Source organism: Oncorhynchus mykiss, chromosome 11, assembly GCF_057628025.1.
Source record: "Oncorhynchus mykiss isolate SJ-2025 chromosome 11, ASM5762802v1, whole genome shotgun sequence".
NCBI lineage: Eukaryota > Metazoa > Chordata > Actinopteri > Salmoniformes > Salmonidae > Oncorhynchus > Oncorhynchus mykiss.
Genome location: NC_143032.1, coordinates 27269354 through 27288062, shown reverse-complemented (window position 1 = coordinate 27288062; position 18709 = coordinate 27269354). Strand labels below are relative to the sequence as shown.

Sequence of the window (18709 nt, the reverse complement as noted above, 5' to 3'; positions counted from 1 at the left end):
AAATGGTCACCCTGTTCTCTATGTAGTGCATTATGGTCCCCAGTAAAAGTAGTGCACTACATAGGGAATAGGATGCCATTTGGGATGCAGAATGTGTCTTAGCATGTCAGGGATGAGGATAGCTCACCTCCTCTACCCTCATCTCCCGCTCCCCATATTCTACTGTTTGTGTTCGCCTGTCTTCTCATGTCTACCGAAACGGTTTTAAAGAAGAACATCGGGTGTCTCTGTCAATTTCTCTGTTAAATAATCCTGCTCCCTGGGAAAGGAGCTTAAGGTTATTGGCCTTTGCTGTGCCGAATCTTCCTCTTTCACTCACTAACTTATCACTTTCATTGAAGCAGACATCATTTAACCGAGCGAGGGATAGAGGCTTATCCCTCCCTTCACACGCATAGCATAGTATGTGTCCCAAATGGCACCCCGTAGGGCTCACCTCAAAAGAAGTTTCCTATATCGTGAATAGGGTGCCATTTGGGATGCATCCATACTGTAGGTGATTGTATCAACATAGCTTTATGCTATGTATGATGCTGTAGTAGTGCCATGGCATCGCTAGCCGCAGAACCAGGCTAGATTATGTACATAGTTCTGTGGGCCATCCATGATGTCTTGAATATGTGATGTAAAAATGTATTACTGAAAACTATCTTGATTAGCGGGAAAGGTGAAGTGTGGTCTCGTGGTGAGTGTTGGGGCTACCTGTGTTTGTGTCCATCTCCCTTCCCTCTGTGGTACCTGGCTGTGCTGTCACCTGGGTTCAGGCAGTCTGTGTAGATGGGTAGGCCTGCTGGTTCTTTTTGGGATCTGTGATGCCTGATGTCTAAACTCCTGTTCTTCTCTTCTGGCTACCATGCTGTTCTCTCTCGTCACCGACACCAGAGGATGACGGTTGGTTCTATGGCTCTGGTTTCTATTTAAGCGGATACCACGTAGGTGAGACATCACATGTCCCCTTCAGTCCTTTTCATAGATCTGTCCTTCGCCCTTGTCATACAGTCGCTCTTCCTACCACTGTCCCTCGCCCCCTGCCATACAGTAGCTGTTCTTGACACTGTCCCTCGCCTCCTGTCGCTCTTCCTACCACTGTCCCTCGCCCCCTGCCATACAGTAGCTCTTCCTACCACTGTCCCTCGCCCCCTGCCATACAGTAGCTGTTCTTGCCACTGTCCCTCACCTCCTGTCATACAGTCACTCTTCCTACCACTGTCCATCGCCCCCTGCCATACAGTAGCTCTTCCTACCACTGTCCCTCGCCCCCTGCCATACAGTAGCTCTTCCTACCACTGTCCCTCGCCCCCTGCCATACAGTAGCTCTTCCTGCCACTGTCCCTCGCCCCCTGCCATACAGTAGCTGTTCCTGCCACGGTCCCTCGCCCCCTGCCATACAGTAGCTGTTCCTGCCACGGTCCCTCGCCCCCTGCCATACAGTAGCTCTTCCTGCCACTGTCCCTCGCCCCCTGCCATACAGTAGCTGTTCTTGCCACTGTCCCTCGCCTCCTGCCATACAGTAGCTCTTCCTACCACTGTCCATCGCCCCCTGCCATACAGTAGCTGTTCTTGCCACTGTCCCTCGCCCCCTGCCATACAGTAGCTGTTCCTGCCACGGTCCCTCGCCCCCTGCCATACAGTAGCTGTTCCTGCCACGGTCCCTCGCCCCCTGCCATACAGTAGCTCTTCCTGCCACTGTCCCCCGCCCCCTGCCATACAGTAGCTGTTCCTGCCACTGTCCCCCGCCCCCTGCCATACAGTAGCTGTTCCTGCCACTGTCCCCCGCCCCCTGCCATACAGTAGCTGTTCCTACCACTGTTATATGGATTCATTCGGGTTAAAGAGACAAGTTCTTTTCCATTCATTTTTCTGAAGGTCCATTCAATTCTCTTCCCGTCAGGCCTGTTGATGTGGTCCTGCTTGCCGCCTCTTCTCTCTTTCTTTCCCCTTTCTCTCGGTCTTTGTGTGTGTGTCTCTCTCTCTTTCTCTCTCTCCTGTTGTTGATGTGGTCCTGCTAGGACTCACAGCAGCAATTACGACTTGTTCTGTTCTGGAACCATCCTCTGGGTACTGGTTCCAATTCTCTTTGCGTACAGAAACTCTTCCTCATCGTGTTGTTATTACCCCTGTCACTTTCTTGACAAATCAGAAGTTATAATCCCATCAGAGTACCACGGAGTGTCCTGGCTGAGTCTCTCAAACCTCTCTCTCTCTCTCTCTCTCTTTCTCTCTCTCTCCCCCCTCTCTCTCTGAGGAACTCTCTCGCTCTCTCTCTCTCTGAGGAACTCTCTCGCTCTCTCTCTGAGGAACTCTCTCGCTCTCTCTCTGAGGAACTCTCTCGCTCTCTCTCTGAGGAACTCTCTCGCTGAGAAACTCTCTCGCTCTCTCGCTGAGGAACTCTCTCGCTCACTCGCTGAGGAGCTCTCTCGCTGAGGAACTCTCTCGCTCGCTCTCTCTCTGAGGAACTCTCTCGCTCTCTCTCTCTGAGGAACTCTCTCGCTCTCTCTCTCTCTGAGGAACTCTCTTCCTCTTTCCCCCCCTCTCGTGTTCTCTCTCTCACCCTGCCTCTCAATTTCCTTTCTCTCCTCCTCTCCTCCTCCCCTTCACTCTATTGCTGCTACCCCCCCCCCCCCCCCCACACACACACACACCTCTCTCCCACCATCCACCTAGTGTATACACCAGGCTATGTGAGGCTGTGTTGAGGTCATGAGGCAGTCTAGACTCTGGACACTCCACAGCACACTAATCCATTTAGACCAGTTGATTTCACAGGAGATCCAGTGCACATTGAGTTTAGAAATAAAGACTGAGTTGTGTCTGCCAAGCTCAATCAGGGAATTCTATAAGGATGACCTTTCAAACACTGGGCTATTTTCGACTTCATTGGGTGTGTTCCAAATGACACCCTATTGCCTATATAGTGCACTACTTTTTACCGTGGCCCATAGGGGTCTAGTCAAAAGTAGTGCACTATATAGGGAACAGGGTGCCATTTGGGGCGCAGACTCTGTTTGCCCGTGTTGTCGCAGTGCCCTTATGAGGTCGGCGACCTCAACTTCTCCTCTTCCTCCCTGACCTGAACAACCTCCATTGCTGGTCCCAGTGCAGTTTAACTTGTTTTCTATGTCCTAGTACACTGAAGCACCGGTTTTCTGAAACAAAAGATGTTTTGAAGAGAAAAAAGACTCCTAAAATAATAATATATTCTCGACAAGCGTCTCAACAGTCGTTGCACATTGCATTACATTTCAGGCTGTTGTATGACTTCAAGTTGGACAGGCCTAATAGCTAAGAAATCCTAGAATACAGATGCTATTTCAATGCCATTGAGGTTGAATTGGGAGCTTGAGTTGGGTAAAGAGGGGGCAGAGAAGTGGGTTGTCTTGTTCTTTGGGCTGTTTGTAATGCCTCCGTACCTCTTGTCGGTCAGTGATGGAACGTCTGAGTCCTCCATTTTCAAAGAATGGTCCTTGGGGCAAGCTGTATTCCTGTGAGATGCCTCTATAGTATAAAGCCAGGAGACTGTAGAATTGTGCTCTGGTCAAAAGAAGTACACTATATAGGGAATAGAGTGCCTTTTGAGACTTGTCACATGCTTCGTAAACAACAGGTGGAGACCAACAGTGCAATGCTTACTTCCGGGCCCTTTCCAACAATGCTGAGAGAAAGAAGAGAATAGTAATAATACTAGGAATAAATACACAATGAGTAAAGATAACTTGGCTATATACACGGAGTACCAATACTGAGTCCATGTGCAGGGGTACGGGGTAATTAGTGGCGTTCGGTGCAGTTTAAGATGGAGGATTACAGCATTATTTCTATTACAGCATTCATATTCTATTCACTCAGATCAATGTAACATCGATAGGTTTAGGCTACTACATGATACAACATATTTTCCTCTACCCATCATGAGGTTGCTACAACCTAACCTATAAATGAAAGTTTACAGCGTAGATGCACAGGTCTTGAGAGATTTGAGTAACAGACATTGACACGTCCAATGTCGCTTTGTACAATCTTGCCTGCATCTAGCTGATCTAGGGTGTAATCATTAGTCCAACAGTTACATACAAGAGTTTCTATTGGACAAATTCAGGTATGTTTATCCCTGTTTCGTTCTGTTTGCTTCCGTTTAAGAAAGGTTTTTCAACAGAATCGGCAGAATGAATACACCCCTGATCAAACACAGTTCACTTTCATATCAGCCACATCCAACCAGCATAACTCCTTTGATCATTGTGTAATTACTTCTTACATCTACACGCTCTCCTCCTCTCACCTATTCCCTTCGCTCGTGGACTTCAGTGCACAACCTAAACCTTCATATCATAACCGCTGACTGCTGCACACAGCCTACATTGTTGTCACCATAGTAACATCATAGTCAACAAAGCTGCTAGAACTAAAGCTTTAGTAAACCCGCTACAATCATTCAGTACAGTCAGCAAGAAGTTTAGAAGGAAATAGGTTTATATAACCAAAAGCTTACCTTGACTTGGAAGAATTCCAGTATTGGATAACCATAGTCATCTAGCTAACATAGCATCCCTCTCGGTTTGAGCCGTGTGTTTGGGTAGGCTAAACTAGCTAGCTGCTTTCACAAGCTAAGTGAAAAACAAATACAACAATATCTCTCTTGCTACTCTTTCATTGTTGAATAAATTAATTTAAGAACCGTTCAACTATTGTCTTTCTCTCTTTGAGTCAACTACTCACCACATGTTATGCACTGCAGTGCTCGCTAGCTATAGCTTCTACTTCTACTTTCACTAGATTCATTCTCTGACCCTTTGATTGGGTGGACAACATGTCAGTTCATGCTGCAAGAGCTCTGATGGGTTGGAGGATGTCCCCTGGAAGTTATCATAATTACTGTGTAAGTCTATGGAAGGGAGTGAGAACCACGAGCCTTGCATTGAAGTCAATGTACCCAGAGGAGGACGAAACTATAAGGAAGGAATAGAAGGAATCAAGCTCGTCTGGTCGACATCACTGGGCAGCTCACAGCTGGGTTTTCCTTTGTAATCTGTGTGCAAGCCTTGCCACATCTGACAAGCGTCAGAGCCGGCGTAGTAGAATTCAATCTTAGTCCTGTACTGACATTTTGACTGTTTGATGTCTCGTCGGAGGTCGTAGCGGGATTTCTTATAAGTGTCCGGATTAGTGTCCCGCTCCTTGAACTCAGTGCAGATGTTGCCTTTAATACATCACTTTTGGTTTGGATATGTACATACAGTCACTGTGGGGACGATGTCATCGATGCCCTTATTAATGACGTCCAATATGGCGTAGCAGTGAAGACGTGTCTCGTGTACTTTTGTATTTTTTGTATATAGATTTCAATTTTATTTTCAAACTCTTTTCGATTTTTTTATTTGATTATACCTTCCGGTAACCTGCCTCACCCAATGTGATACGGTATCGCTATTATTTTTAATTATAGAACACATTCAAGAACCTCCAGAAGCTAACCAGCTAATTAGCTATTCAGTCATTGCTTGCAGCTTGCTAGCTCACCGTGGCACCCAGTACCAAAGCTATCCCTGAGGCCCACCTCCCGGCCTACTCAGATGTTCACCCGAACCCCACTCATACACGGCTAGAGCCTGATACTCCACCGGATCCTGGCGGTAAACTCTGGACCTTGGCATCGGATCACCGCTGCTACCGGTTGTCTATAATGGCTAACGCCACTGCCACGAAGCTAGCACTAGTTAGCCGTGAGCCAGGCGCATCTCCCGGCCAGCAAACTAAATTCTACAATACCTCTTTCGCCATCTGGCTTGGATTCTCTGTCGACACGGCGCCCCACCGCACCACCACGACTGGTCTGCCGATGAATACTCCATCCGCTGTGCCTTCAACCGGCCTCCGTCGGAGGGCTACTAACTTTAAACGCCTTGTCGCTTGCTAGCGTAGTGGCGGATTCCCTGTTCCATCTACTGCTGTCCCCTGGACACTATGATCACTTGGTTACATAGCTGATGCCTATTGGACTGTCCAATAATCACGGTACTCCATTCTGTTCGCCCCAGCCGCGAACTCAGGCTCTGTGTGTAGTTAATCAGACCCTCTCTGCCTAGTCATCGCCATTTTACCTGCTGTTGTTGTGTTAGCTGATTAGCTGTTGTTTTAGCTAGCTCTCCCAATCAACACCTGCGATTACTTTATGCCTCGCTGTATGTCTCTCTCAAATGTCAATATGCCTTGTATACTGTTGTTCAGGTTAGTTATCATTGTTTTAGTTTACAATGGAGCCCCTAGTTCCACTCTTCATACCTCTGATACCTCCTTTGTCCCACCTAACACACATGCGGTGACCTCACCCATTACAACCAGCATGTCATCACCCAGTGCCTGGGCTTACCTCCGCTGTACCCGCACCCCACCATACCCCTGTCTGCGCATTATGCCCTGAATATATTCTACCATGCCCAGAAATCTGCTCCTTTTATTCTTTGTCCCCAACACTCTAGGCGACCAGTTTTGATAGCCTTTATCCGCACCCTCATCCTACTCCTCCTCTGTTCCGCGGGTGAGTGGAGGTAAACCCTGCATGTCCCCAGGCACCCTCATTTGTTGACTTCTGTGATCGAAAAAGCCTTGGTTTCATGCATGTCAACATCAGAAGCCTCCTCCCTAAGTTTGTTTTACTCACTGCTTTAGCACACTCTGCCAACCCTGATGTCCTTGCCGTGTCTGAATCCTGGCTTAGGAAGGCCACCAAAAATTCAGAGATTTAACCGCCATTGACAAACCAATTGTCCCGTTGATATATTATCAAATAGATATTTGAAAAACACCTTGAGGATTGATTATAAACAACGTTTGCCATGTTTCTGTCGATATTATGGAGCTAATTTGGAATATTTTTTGGCGTTGTCGTGACCGCAGATTACGGTGGATTTCTCAACCAAACGTGAAGAACAAACAGAGCTATTTCGCCTACAAAAATAATATTTGGGGAAAAATTGAACTTTGGCTATCTACAGTGCCTTGCGAAAGTATTCGGCCCCCTTGAACTTTGCGACCTTTTGCCACATTTCAGGCTTCAAACATAAAGATATAAAACTGTATTTTTTTGTGAAGAATCAACAACAAGTGGGACACAATCATGAAGTGGAACGACATTTATTGGATATTTCAAACTCTTTTAACAAATCAAAAACTGAAAAATTGGGCGTGCAAAATGATTCAGCCCCCTTAAGTTAATACTTTGTAGCGCCACCTTTTGCTGCGATTACAGCTGCAAGTCGCTTGGGGTATGTCTCTATCAGTTTTGCACATCGAGAGACTGACATTTTTTCCCATTCCTCCTTGCAATACAGCTCGAGCTGCTGCCTGTGCCTGGAACGAATTGCAAAAATTGCTGAAGTTGGAGACTTTTATCTCCCTCACCAACTTTAAACATCTGCTATCTGATCAGCTAACCAATCACTGCAGCTGTACATAGTCCATCGGTAAATAGCCCACCCAATTTACCTACCTCATCCCCATACTGTTTTTATTTATTTTATTTTATGCTCTTTTGCACACCAGTATCTCTACCTGCACATGACCATCTGATCATTTATCACTCCAGTGTTAATCTGCAAAATTGTAATTATTCACCTACCTCCTCATGCCTTTTGCACACAATGTATATAGACTCTTTTTTTCTACTGTGTTATTGACTTGTTTATTGTTTACTCCATGTGTAATCTGTGTTGTTGTCTGTTCACACTGCTTTGCTTTATCTTGGCCAGGTCGCAGTTGTAAATGAGAACTTGTTCTCAACTAGCCTACCTGGTTAAATAAAGGTGAAATAAAAATTTTTTAAAAAAATAATGAACTAGGAGGAGGACCATGTCCTGAGATGCCTTCCCATAAGCCCCGTGCCACGCCCTAAACACCTCTTTGAGATTACCGCTCCGTCTGGAGGAAGAAGAAGAAGAGCGTTAAAGAGATCATTAAGACCCGTGGCCGTTCTGGGCTCATTCCTTACCTTTCCTAGATGGAAGAAAGAAAAGAGAGAAAAGACTTTATCCCAAATGGCATCCTGTTCCGTATATAGTGCACGACTTTTGACCAGGGCCCATAAGGCTCTGGTCAAAAGTAGTGCACTATATATGTTGGCACCCTATTCCCTATTTTGGGACGTAGCCCGTGTCTTTCCTTAGATCCATCAACACGTTGTAGTTTTGTTCCCTGGGATTAGACACACAATACCTGGATGGAGACCTGGAAGCGTAGGCAGTAGGCACAGTCCCATTTCTGCTGCTTTCGTAATCTACCCTAATCCCAGAGATCCTGAGGCACAGAGAGAAGCCTCTCAGCAAACATCTGGATAGAGGGATGAGAGAGGGTGGGATAGAGGAGAGGAACGGACAAAACAGTACAGGGGAAAGCTGGGAAAGCTGTCAACCCCCAGAATCCAATTAAAACAGAGTTATGGAAAAATGGAGACGTGTGTAAGCCCCCAAATAATTCTCAATTTCCAGAAAACAAGTTTATTTCATCTGTCTGCAGGTTCACTACTGGAGGGTGAGCCGTAGCCAAAACACAAGACCAAAGTGCGTTCCAAATGGCACCTTATTCTCCATTTAGTGCACTGTTTGACCAGGGCCCACATCTTGGCTGAGCAGGTTGAGGCCATGCAGACAGACAGATGTGATTGGCTGAGCAGGTAGAGGCCACGCAGACAGACAGGTGTGATTGGCTGAGCAGGTAGAGGCCACGCAGACAGACAGGTGTGATTGGCTGAGCAGGTAGAGGCCACGCAGACAGACAGGTGTAATTGGCTGAGCAGGTAGAGGCCACGCAAACAGACAGGTGTGATTGGCTGAGCAGGTAGAGGCCACGCAGACAGACAGGTGTGATTGGCTGAGCAGGTAGAGGCCACGCAGACAGACATGTGTGATTGGCTGAGCAGGTAGAGGCCACGACAAACATACTTCATTTAATTCATCCAGGGCTGAATCAGGTGTCCAGGGATACAATAACATTGCATATGGTTGGGAGGACTGGAGTTAGGAAACAGTGCTCTAGACAGTGGTGACGTTTCTTAATAATATCCAGGGGGTACATTTCAGTGGTTTGGTTGTGATTCTGACCAGTAAGAGAAGATAGTATATGTCCCAAATGGCACTCTATTCCCTATGTAGTGCACTACTTTTGACCCCAGCACTATAAAGGTAATAGAGTCCCAATCGGCCCTGGTCAAAAATAGTGCACCATATATAGTGATGGGGTGCCAGATGGGATGTGGACTTTGGCATCTCCCCTCGCACTGGGTTTGTTGTCTAGCATCCCTGTTGTCTGAGTGGGCTGGCTGATTGATGAGGAAAACAGGAAAGTGTTCTTGGCACTCCCAGCCCCCAACTCACTAGCTGTGCTGAGAGAGCCCAGACACATCCAGTACACACAGCACCAGAGAGAGCCCAGTCACATCCAGTACACACGGCACCAGAGAGAGCCCAGACACATCCAGTACACACGGCACCAGAGAGAGCCCAGACACATCCAGTACACACAGCACCGGAGAGAACCCGGCACGTCCGGTACACACAGCACCGGAGAGAGCCCGGCACGTCCGGTACACACAGCACCGGAGAGAGCCCGGCACGTCCGGTACACACAGCACCGGAGAGAGCCCGGCACGTCCGGTACACACAGCACCGGAGAGAGCCCGGCACGTCCGGTACACACAGCACCGGAGAGAGCCCGGCACGTCCGGTACACACAGCACCGGAGAGAGCCCGGCACGTCCGGTACACACAGCACCGGAGAGAGCCCGGCACGTCCGGTACACACAGCACCGGAGAGAGCCCGGCACGTCCGGAACACACAGCACCGGAGAGAACCCGGCACGTCCGGTACACACAGCACCGGAGAGAGCCCGGCACGTCCGGTACACACAGCACCGGAGAGAACCCGGCACGTCCGGTACACACAGCACCGGAGAGAGCCCGGCACGTCCGGTACACACAGCACCGGAGAGAGCCCGGCACGTCCGGTACACACAGCACCGGAGAGAGCCCGGCACGTCCGGTACACACAGCACCGGAGAGAGCCCGGCACGTCCGGTACACACAGCACCGGAGAGAGCCCGGCACGTCCGGTACACACAGCACCGGAGAGAGCCCGGCACGTCCGGTACACACAGCACCGGAGAGAGCCCGGCACGTCCGGTACACACAGCACCGGTGAGAGCCCGGCACGTCCGGTACACACAGCACCGGTGAGAGCCCGGCACGTCCGGTACACACAGCACCAGAGCGAGCCCAGACACGTCCAGTACACACAGCACCAGAGCGAGCCCAGACACGTCCAGTACACACAGCACCAGAGAGAGCCCAGACACGTCCAATTCACACAGCACCAGAGAGAGTGCGACACGTCCAGTACACACAGCACCAGAGAGAGCCCAGGCCGCTTTGCGTAAGTGCAGTGGAAGACAAGCGCTAGATCGAGATGTGCGTTCGTGTTTTTTTTTCTCAAACCGATACATTTTTTCAAGCAACGACAAATTAGGCATGGTTTTCTGTTCAGACTAGACATTCCTGAGTCCTAAAGAGCTCTGGGATAAGACGGAGGGGAAAAACAAATGGCGCTCGACACAAACCCACGTCGCTCAGCCAAGGGACTTGAGCACTATTCCACTGTATAAGCCTGTAACACTTGGGTTGGAGTACCACTTTCCACATGCTGGAGCTAGCATACTGTAGTAAGCCCATGGAGAGTACACTAGCCCCAGAGTGTGTTTCTGCCCCCCCCCCCCTAGATAACACAATAATGAGTTCACCACGGTGGACTCAAACGCTCTCAGTACATATTTCAAACATCACAGACAGCCTAAAAGGCTTTTTTAATCATCAAATAACGTTTAACTCTCTCTCTCTCTCTCCCTCTCTGCATACAGCCTGCTATCATGGTTAGGCCAGAGTGAATACTGCTTAAAACAATGGCTACCTGCCTTTCCTTTCTCAACAGGAAACCCAGTGACCCATAAGGGAGGGCTTCAGCAACAGGGTATGAGGGTTGAAGGACAGCCGATACAGTAGATACCACACACTGTAGGTCGGTATGAAACGTTCTCCTTCAGTTAAATAGTCCTTGTTCCCCTCAGAGCTTTTTACCATTCACTTCAAACGCAGTGTTCAGTCTGGTTTAACCAGGATGCCTGCCTGTCCCCTCACAACAGGGAATGCCATTACCCATAAAGCTAGAGCACAGGAGGTTGGTGGCACATTAATTGGGGAGGGACGGGCTCGTGGTAATGGCTGGAGTGGAATGGGTTCCCATGGTTCCCGGGTGTTTGATACCATTCCATTAGCTCCTTTCCGGCCATTAATATGAGTCGTCCTCCCCTGAGCTAGAGGTCGGAGTTTTGAAGGACTAGCAGTGAGATACGGATACCACATGCCACATCGGGAGAACCCTCTCCACCTGTTAAAGATCCCTTGTTCCCCCCAGAGCTATATGCTTTTCCTCGTCAGTACAGTGACCGTCCATGTGGTCAGCCTGTGAGCCAGGTACTTCCGTGATGCGGCAGGCCTGATCCCTGGTCCGGAAGCCACGATTCCTATAATGCCTTTCACACATGGGTTTTCATGGAGGGGCATTGAAGGCCACACGCCTGTCTATCTGTCGTCGTCCCCCCCCCCCCACACACACACACACACACACACACACCACTGCGTAGCGGCACTAAGACACACCACACAGCGTGAGAGACCCGAGGCCTATTTGAACCCAGCTGTTGGTGGAAGAAGGGAGTGCAGGGAAAAGGTTTTACTTTTTACTTTTCCTGAGGCGTTGCTGCTACAATGTTGGCCCACATTGTTACTGTTTTTCCTCTTATTTTTAGTGTGCGTCATTCCTCGGGAACCATCCTCCTTGGTTCTCTACAGTCCTTTGGTCCACCTCTCAACTCACAATGGACAGACATAAGTAACATGCTGTAGTGAACAGGCGGGTAGCTGAGGTCGTTATTTAACCAGGAAGAATTAGTCAGGGTATTTGTGGAGAACTTGGGAGAGTTGGTATTTGTCCTTGTTGTTGTACAGGCATTGTTCTGTGGTGGGAGGGAATATTGCAGAGTGTGTGGAAACTGGAGATCCTTCTTCAAACACACACTGGGACATGCAGTAGAGCCATCCTCCTCTACCCCTGCCTGCCTGTCGAGCGTGTCTCTGACACAGACTTGAACAGACGAGGAGTTGTAATGAGCACCATCACATAATGACTGAAAGGAGGTACTCGGTAATGCCTCCCACATTCTGTGGCCACTTCCAGCACTAAGTGTTGCAGTGATAAACCGCACCATGTGTGTGTATGTGTGTGTGTGTGTGTGGCAGCCATAAACCACACTTATGGGGCTGGGGTGTAATGGTAATAGTCTCTTAATCTAGAGTTGCAATAGAGAGATAATTCACCAGTTGTCATCTCTGTTAGTCTTCATACTGAGGGCTTGTTCTGCTGGGCCAGGATGGCACTGTGTATGCATCCCAAATGGCACCCTATTCCCTATGGAGTGCACTACCTTTGACCAGGGCCATAGGCCTCTGGTCCAAAGTAGTGCACTATTATAGGGAATAGTGTGCCATTTGGAATATGCACAGTGTCTATCAGCGCTTCTTCTGCTGCAGTTAGAAACTCCAGGCTCAGATGGGAGACATCTTTCTTTTTTCTTTTTTTTAAGGAATTTGTACACTTGATCTAAATAGTTAGGAAACCAGAGTGGAGATGGGTAGGTGGGAGAGACAGTGGGAAGGATGGATGCTGGGATTGAACGCCAGTCTTCCAGTCGTATGTGATGAGACACACCATCATTACCATTCCACCTCAGGATCTGCACAAGACATTGACTTAGGCCTGTGTGTTTTTGCGTACATTAAACTTGCACGGTTTCTTTTCCAGACACCGCAGCAACGTTTCACAGGATGTTACATCAGCACAGTGAGCAGTTTAGAGTTCCCTGTTTGTGAAGGCCCCGGGGTGCTGAATGTCCTACACCACGGCTGTTAGATATTATCCCGCTGGAAAACGGGCTTGCAGGAGCCCACTGGCAGTTTAGAGTTCCCTGTTTGTGAAGGCCCCTGGGTGCTGAATGTCCTACACCACGGCTGTTAGATATTATCCCGCTGGAAAACGGGCTTGCAGGAGCACACTGGCAGTTTAGAGTTCCCTGTTTGTGAAGGCCCCTGGGTGCTGAATGTCCTACACCACGGCTGTTAGATATTATCCCGCTGGAAAACGGGCTTGCAGGAGCACACTGGCAGTTTAGAGTTCCCTGTTTGTGAAGGCCCCTGGGTGCTGAATGTCCTACACCACGGCTGTTAGATATTATCCCGCTGGAAAACGGGCTTGCAGGAGCACACTGGCAGTTTCCAGGAAGGTGTGTGTGTGGTGGCAGCGCGTGTCTTCTACTGTTTACTCTGTGGCTCGATATGCCCCTTCTTTTTCTGTTGGAGGTTCTCTTGGAATGGAAGGGCTTGACTCCGTCTACACGTTATTGTGTGTGTCTTACAGTAGTACGGGCCACTGGCAGTTATCCAGTCACGATCAAGTGCACGCCATTAAAACGTGCGTGTGTGTGTGTCCTGAGCAAGGAAAATGTCTCCATATCCGAGCTCTTTGTCACGGTAGGGGGATACAAGAGAGTACGATTACATCCAGGGTCAAGGGTTAGGAGCCAGCTGAACAATGAGTTAAAACCACAGTCTTTTTTAGCTCGACCCCATCATAATTAGGACCACTGTTGCCATGCATAGCTAACATTCCTGATTTACCAGCATGCCTTCTATTGGCCCTAGCTATTGGCAACCCGACTGTTAATCAGGACTGTACAGTAACACACAGACCGGCCACACACACAGACACACTTCCCTGCTCTAACAGTAACACACAGACACACTTCCCTGCTCTAACAGTAACACACAGGCACACTTCCCTGCTCTAACAGTAACACACAGACACACTTCCCTGCTCTAACGGTAACACACAGACACACTTCCCTGCTCTAACAGTAACACACAGACACACTTCCCTGCTCTAACGGTAACACACAGACACACTTCCCTGCTCTAACAGTAACACACAGACACACTTCCTTGCTCTAACAGTAACACACAGACACACTTCCCTGCTCTAACTGTAACACACAGACACACTTCCCTGCTCTAACAGTAACACACAGACACACTTCCCTGCTCTAACGGTAACACACAGACACACTTCCTTGCACTAACAGTAACACAGACACACTTCCCTGCTCTAACAGTAACACACAGACACACTTCCCTGCTCTAACAGTAACACACAGACACACTTCCCTGCTCTAACAGTAACACACAGACACACAGACACACTTCCCTGCTCTAACAGTAACACACAGACACACATACACACTTCCCTGCTCTAACAGTAACACACAGACACACTTCCCTGCTCTAACAGTAACACACAGACACACTTCCCTGCTCTAACAGTAACACACAGACACACTTCCCTGCTCTAATGGTAACACACACACACTTCCCTGCTCTAACGGTAACACACACACACTTCCCTGCTCTAACGGTAACACACAGACACACTTCCCTGCTCTAACGGTAACACACAGACACACTTCCCTGCTCTAACGGTAACACACAGACACACTTCCCTGCTCTAACGGTAACACACAGACACACTTCCCTGCTCTAACGGTAACACACAGACACACTTCCCTGCTCTAACGGTAACACACAGACACACTTCCCTGCTCTAACGGTAACACACAGACACACTTCCCTGCTCTAACGGTAACACACAGACACACTTCCCTGCTCTAACGGTAACACACAGACACACTTCCCTGCTCTAACGGTAACACACAGACACACTTCCCTGCTCTAACTGTAACACACAGACACACTTCCCTGCTCTAACGGTAACACACAGACACACTTCCCTGCTCTAACGGTAACACACAGACACACTTCCCTGCTCTAACGGTAACACACAGACACACTTCCCTGCTCAAACGGTAACACAACCCCTCTGTACTGTAACAGTAACACAACCCCTCTGTACGGTAACACAACCCCTCTGTACTGTAAAACAACCCCTCTGTACGGTAACACAACCCCTCTGTACTGTAAAACAACCCCTCTGTACTGTAACACAACCCCTCTGTACTGTAACGGTAACACAACCCCTCTGTACTGTAACGGTAACACAACCCCTCTGTACTGTAAAACAACCCCTCTGTACTGTAACACAACCCCTCTGTACTGTAACGGTAACACAACTCCTCTGTACTGTAACGGTAACACAACCCCTCTACTGTAACGGTAACACAACCCCTCTGTACTGTAACACAACCCCTCTGTACTGTAACACAACCCCTCTGTACTGTAACACAACCCCTCTGTACTGTAACGGTAACACAACCCCTCTGTACTGTAACGGTAACACAACCCCTCTGTACTGTAACACAACCCCTCTGTACTGTAACACAACCCCTCTGTACTGTAACGGTAACACAACCCCTCTGTACTGTAACACAACCCCTCTGTACTGTAACACAACCCCTCTGTACTGTAACACAACCCCTCTGTACTGTAACGGTAACACAACCCCTCTGTACTGTAACACAACCCCTCTGTACTGTAACACAACCCCTCTGTACTGTAACGGTAACACAACCCCTCTGTACTGTAACGGTAACACAACCCCTCTGTACTGTAACGGTAACACAACCCCTCTGTACTGTAACGGTAACACAACCCCTCTGTACTGTAACACAACCCCTCTGTACTGTAACGGTAACACAACTCCTCTGTACTGTAACGGTAACACAACCCCTCTGTACTGTAACGGTAACACAACCCCTCTGTACTGTAACACAACCCCTCTGTACTGTAACAGTAACACAGACATGACAACGAGACGCTGGTCCGGGTTCAGACCAGGAAGGTTGAGTCATTAATTTATTTCATTCGGGTTAAATAGATTTCTAGCCCTCTCTCTGGGCTCGCCTAATTCTGTCTCCATGGAGATGATGATGCTCGCCCTGCGTGCATGCGTGTGTGCGTGCGTTTTGTCTCGCTCCTTTGATTGATTTGTCTTTATCCTCGGGTAGAGGAGTTGGGGGTTAGTTATTTTGTGTTATTTGGATGGAGCTGTCTAGAAGGGTTGAAGTGATGTTGAAGGGCCAGGGATTACAGAGGGCCCTTCAACAACAGGAACAGAGCTGTGTATTGACTGGCTGCAGCTGGGCCTGGTAATGAAACGCCGTGCACCTGCCTCCCTGAAGGAAAACAAAGAGATTCCCTCTGACAGAGCCAATGAAATGCTGGCGGCTTCTGGGCTCCGAAAGGCCCCCTAATCGAATGGAACAACCCGTACTGCAGCATCACGCTAATCAGACCACAGTATTAGAGCGATCCAGAGGGGTGGCGGAACCTGCCCTGGAATGTCCAAGACCCTATTTCCTATATAGTGCACTACTTTAGACCAGGACCCAACAGGACAACCTTAGTTAATATTTTCCACCCTGCAACGGCTTAGTAACAGCACTGCTATGATGTTAACCGTTAATAATGATGACACTGTGCATGGCTTGCTGTTACAGTAATGTTGCGAGCAGCAGCGTATTCTATTCAGTGCGTCCTTTCCACTGTGGCGAGCAGGCGGCTCGTTCTTTCTGGCTGGTGTTCGGTCAGAGCAGTGGGTGTGTTGAATGAGAAGGAAACACCGCAGGAGAAGTGGCACAGAAAACACAGTGCTCACCCGGAACGCGCTGTCCTGCCCGCAGTGGAACAGTCTGCCCTGAACGTTAGCTGTAACACAATATCCCAACGCTAGGGTTCACACACGCACTCAGACACACACATACACGTTCTCTCTCTCTCTCTCTCTCTCTCTCTCTCTCTCTCTCTCTCTCTCTCTCTCTCTCTCTCTCTCTCTCTCTCTCTCTCTCTCTCTCTCTCTCTCTCTCTCTCTCTCTCTCTCACGCATTGTGACATGCCTTAATACCTTAGCCATACACACATGGGTTATTGTGCTGAAGCCGTATGTTTGACGTGTTTCATTTCTTACACAGCGTAGGTCTCCATCTCCTGTCCCTTATTAAGTGACTGTTTGGAAAAGAACAGACTCCCGAGACCGTAGCTATACTCTCTCTCTCTCTTTCTCGTGGCACATCTGCACAGTGCTCGCCTTCCGCTCGCCTCGCGGTTTCTCTATGTTGTGGAAAGTATTAAAGGATTGGATCAGGGCTTCTCTCTCTCTCTCCAGTGTATAATTTTAATGCTGCCTTAATCTTGGCCATCTTGCATCATAACGCTGGGTTCATTCATCACTGTTTAAAAGAAACAGAAAGAGAGCCCTTCTGCCGTGTGTAGGAACGGGATATTAGCGAAGTGTCCACGGTCCTCGGTTTGCGGATTTTGGTTTAACTGTCTGTCATAAATCTGAAACTGTGCTCTTCAAGTTAGGGATACGTTTCTCTCCGTTTGGTACTGCCTTAGTGTATTCAGACCAGACCCTTTGTTTGGGTCAATTTATGACGCTTGTCATGTTTGATTGGTTTATGGTGCGCTGCATGTCCATGGAATGCAACCACCACACATACTTCCTTACACACGCACTCACACACACACACCACCTACTGTACCAAAGAAGTCTGAGAAGAATGACAAACGCTTGACTGGTACTTGTGTCAACTGGACAAGCATGAAGCAACTACCAGTAAATTCACATAGCAGCAGTAAATTACATGAAAAAATGCCAGTCGCCTTCACTCATCCCGCCCACCTGCCATTTTTGATTCTCTCTTTACCTCCTGTTCCCCTCTACAGGACGTCAGAGGTCAATGTGCTTAAAACGGACCATTCAGGTTCAAAAGGCTCAGATGAATCACATCTATGGTTTGCATCCCAAATGGCAACCTATTCTCTATATAATGCCTATAGGGCTCTGGTCAAAAGTAGTGCACTACATTGGGAATAGGGTGCCATTTGAGACCCGTACTGTAACATTAAGAGAGAAATTACATAAGAGGTAGCTAGATGACATAAACTGAGGCTGGGAGGAGAATGACAACGTGGCAATAATGTTTTCATGGTCTCTAGAAGACAAAAGTGTTCAGACGACATTACATATGAACCTTATGAGCTGTTACTCACTGACCAAACACTTTCCCTGGATCTAGGTGCATCTCAACTAGCGACCTATCCCCTATATAGAGCAATAGCTTTGACAGGGCCCAGGGAAATGGTTTGGCTTAGCGTTCACTACTCCTACCTACTGCACAGATATCACTCTCAATGTGTTTCATATGAAGGGCTGCTCTACATAAAGCCAGACCTGATAGATATTGAAACGCTCGTATATGATTTTGTGCAGATTCAAATGTACTTGCATGTACTGTATACACTGTCAACTTTACCCCTTACAGTGACTCAGCTTTCTCTCCCTCCTTTTCTCTCTCTCTCTCTTCTCGCTCTCTGATTTGTAGCTGGTTTTCGCCGGAGTTTCCGCCTCAGCAGGCGAGACAAGAAGACCAACAAGTCCATGTATGAGTGTAAGAAGAGTGAGCAGTACGACATGGCTGACGTGGCCACCTACGAGGAGGTGACTCCCCACCGCAGGCAGAGCGGGGCCAAGCACAGGCTGGTGGTCCTCGTCGGTGAGTAACACACACACACCATGATAGAGCGGGGGGACTGGGCTGGTGGTC

The 18709-nt window shown here is 48.5% G+C and overlaps 1 protein-coding gene across 4 annotated transcripts in view; it reads left to right on the top strand.

Moving 5' to 3' along the window:
* mpp7a (MAGUK p55 scaffold protein 7a) overlaps positions 1–18709 on the top strand; it is a 304718-nt gene that overhangs the window by 244479 nt on the left and 41530 nt on the right. For all 4 annotated transcript variants that reach the window (XM_036935252.2, XM_036935250.2, XM_090189801.1 and 1 more), the window contains one exon: positions 18488–18658. In XM_036935252.2, the coding sequence (XP_036791147.2) occupies positions 18488–18658 (171 nt within the window). The remainder of the gene's footprint in view (positions 1–18487; positions 18659–18709) is intronic.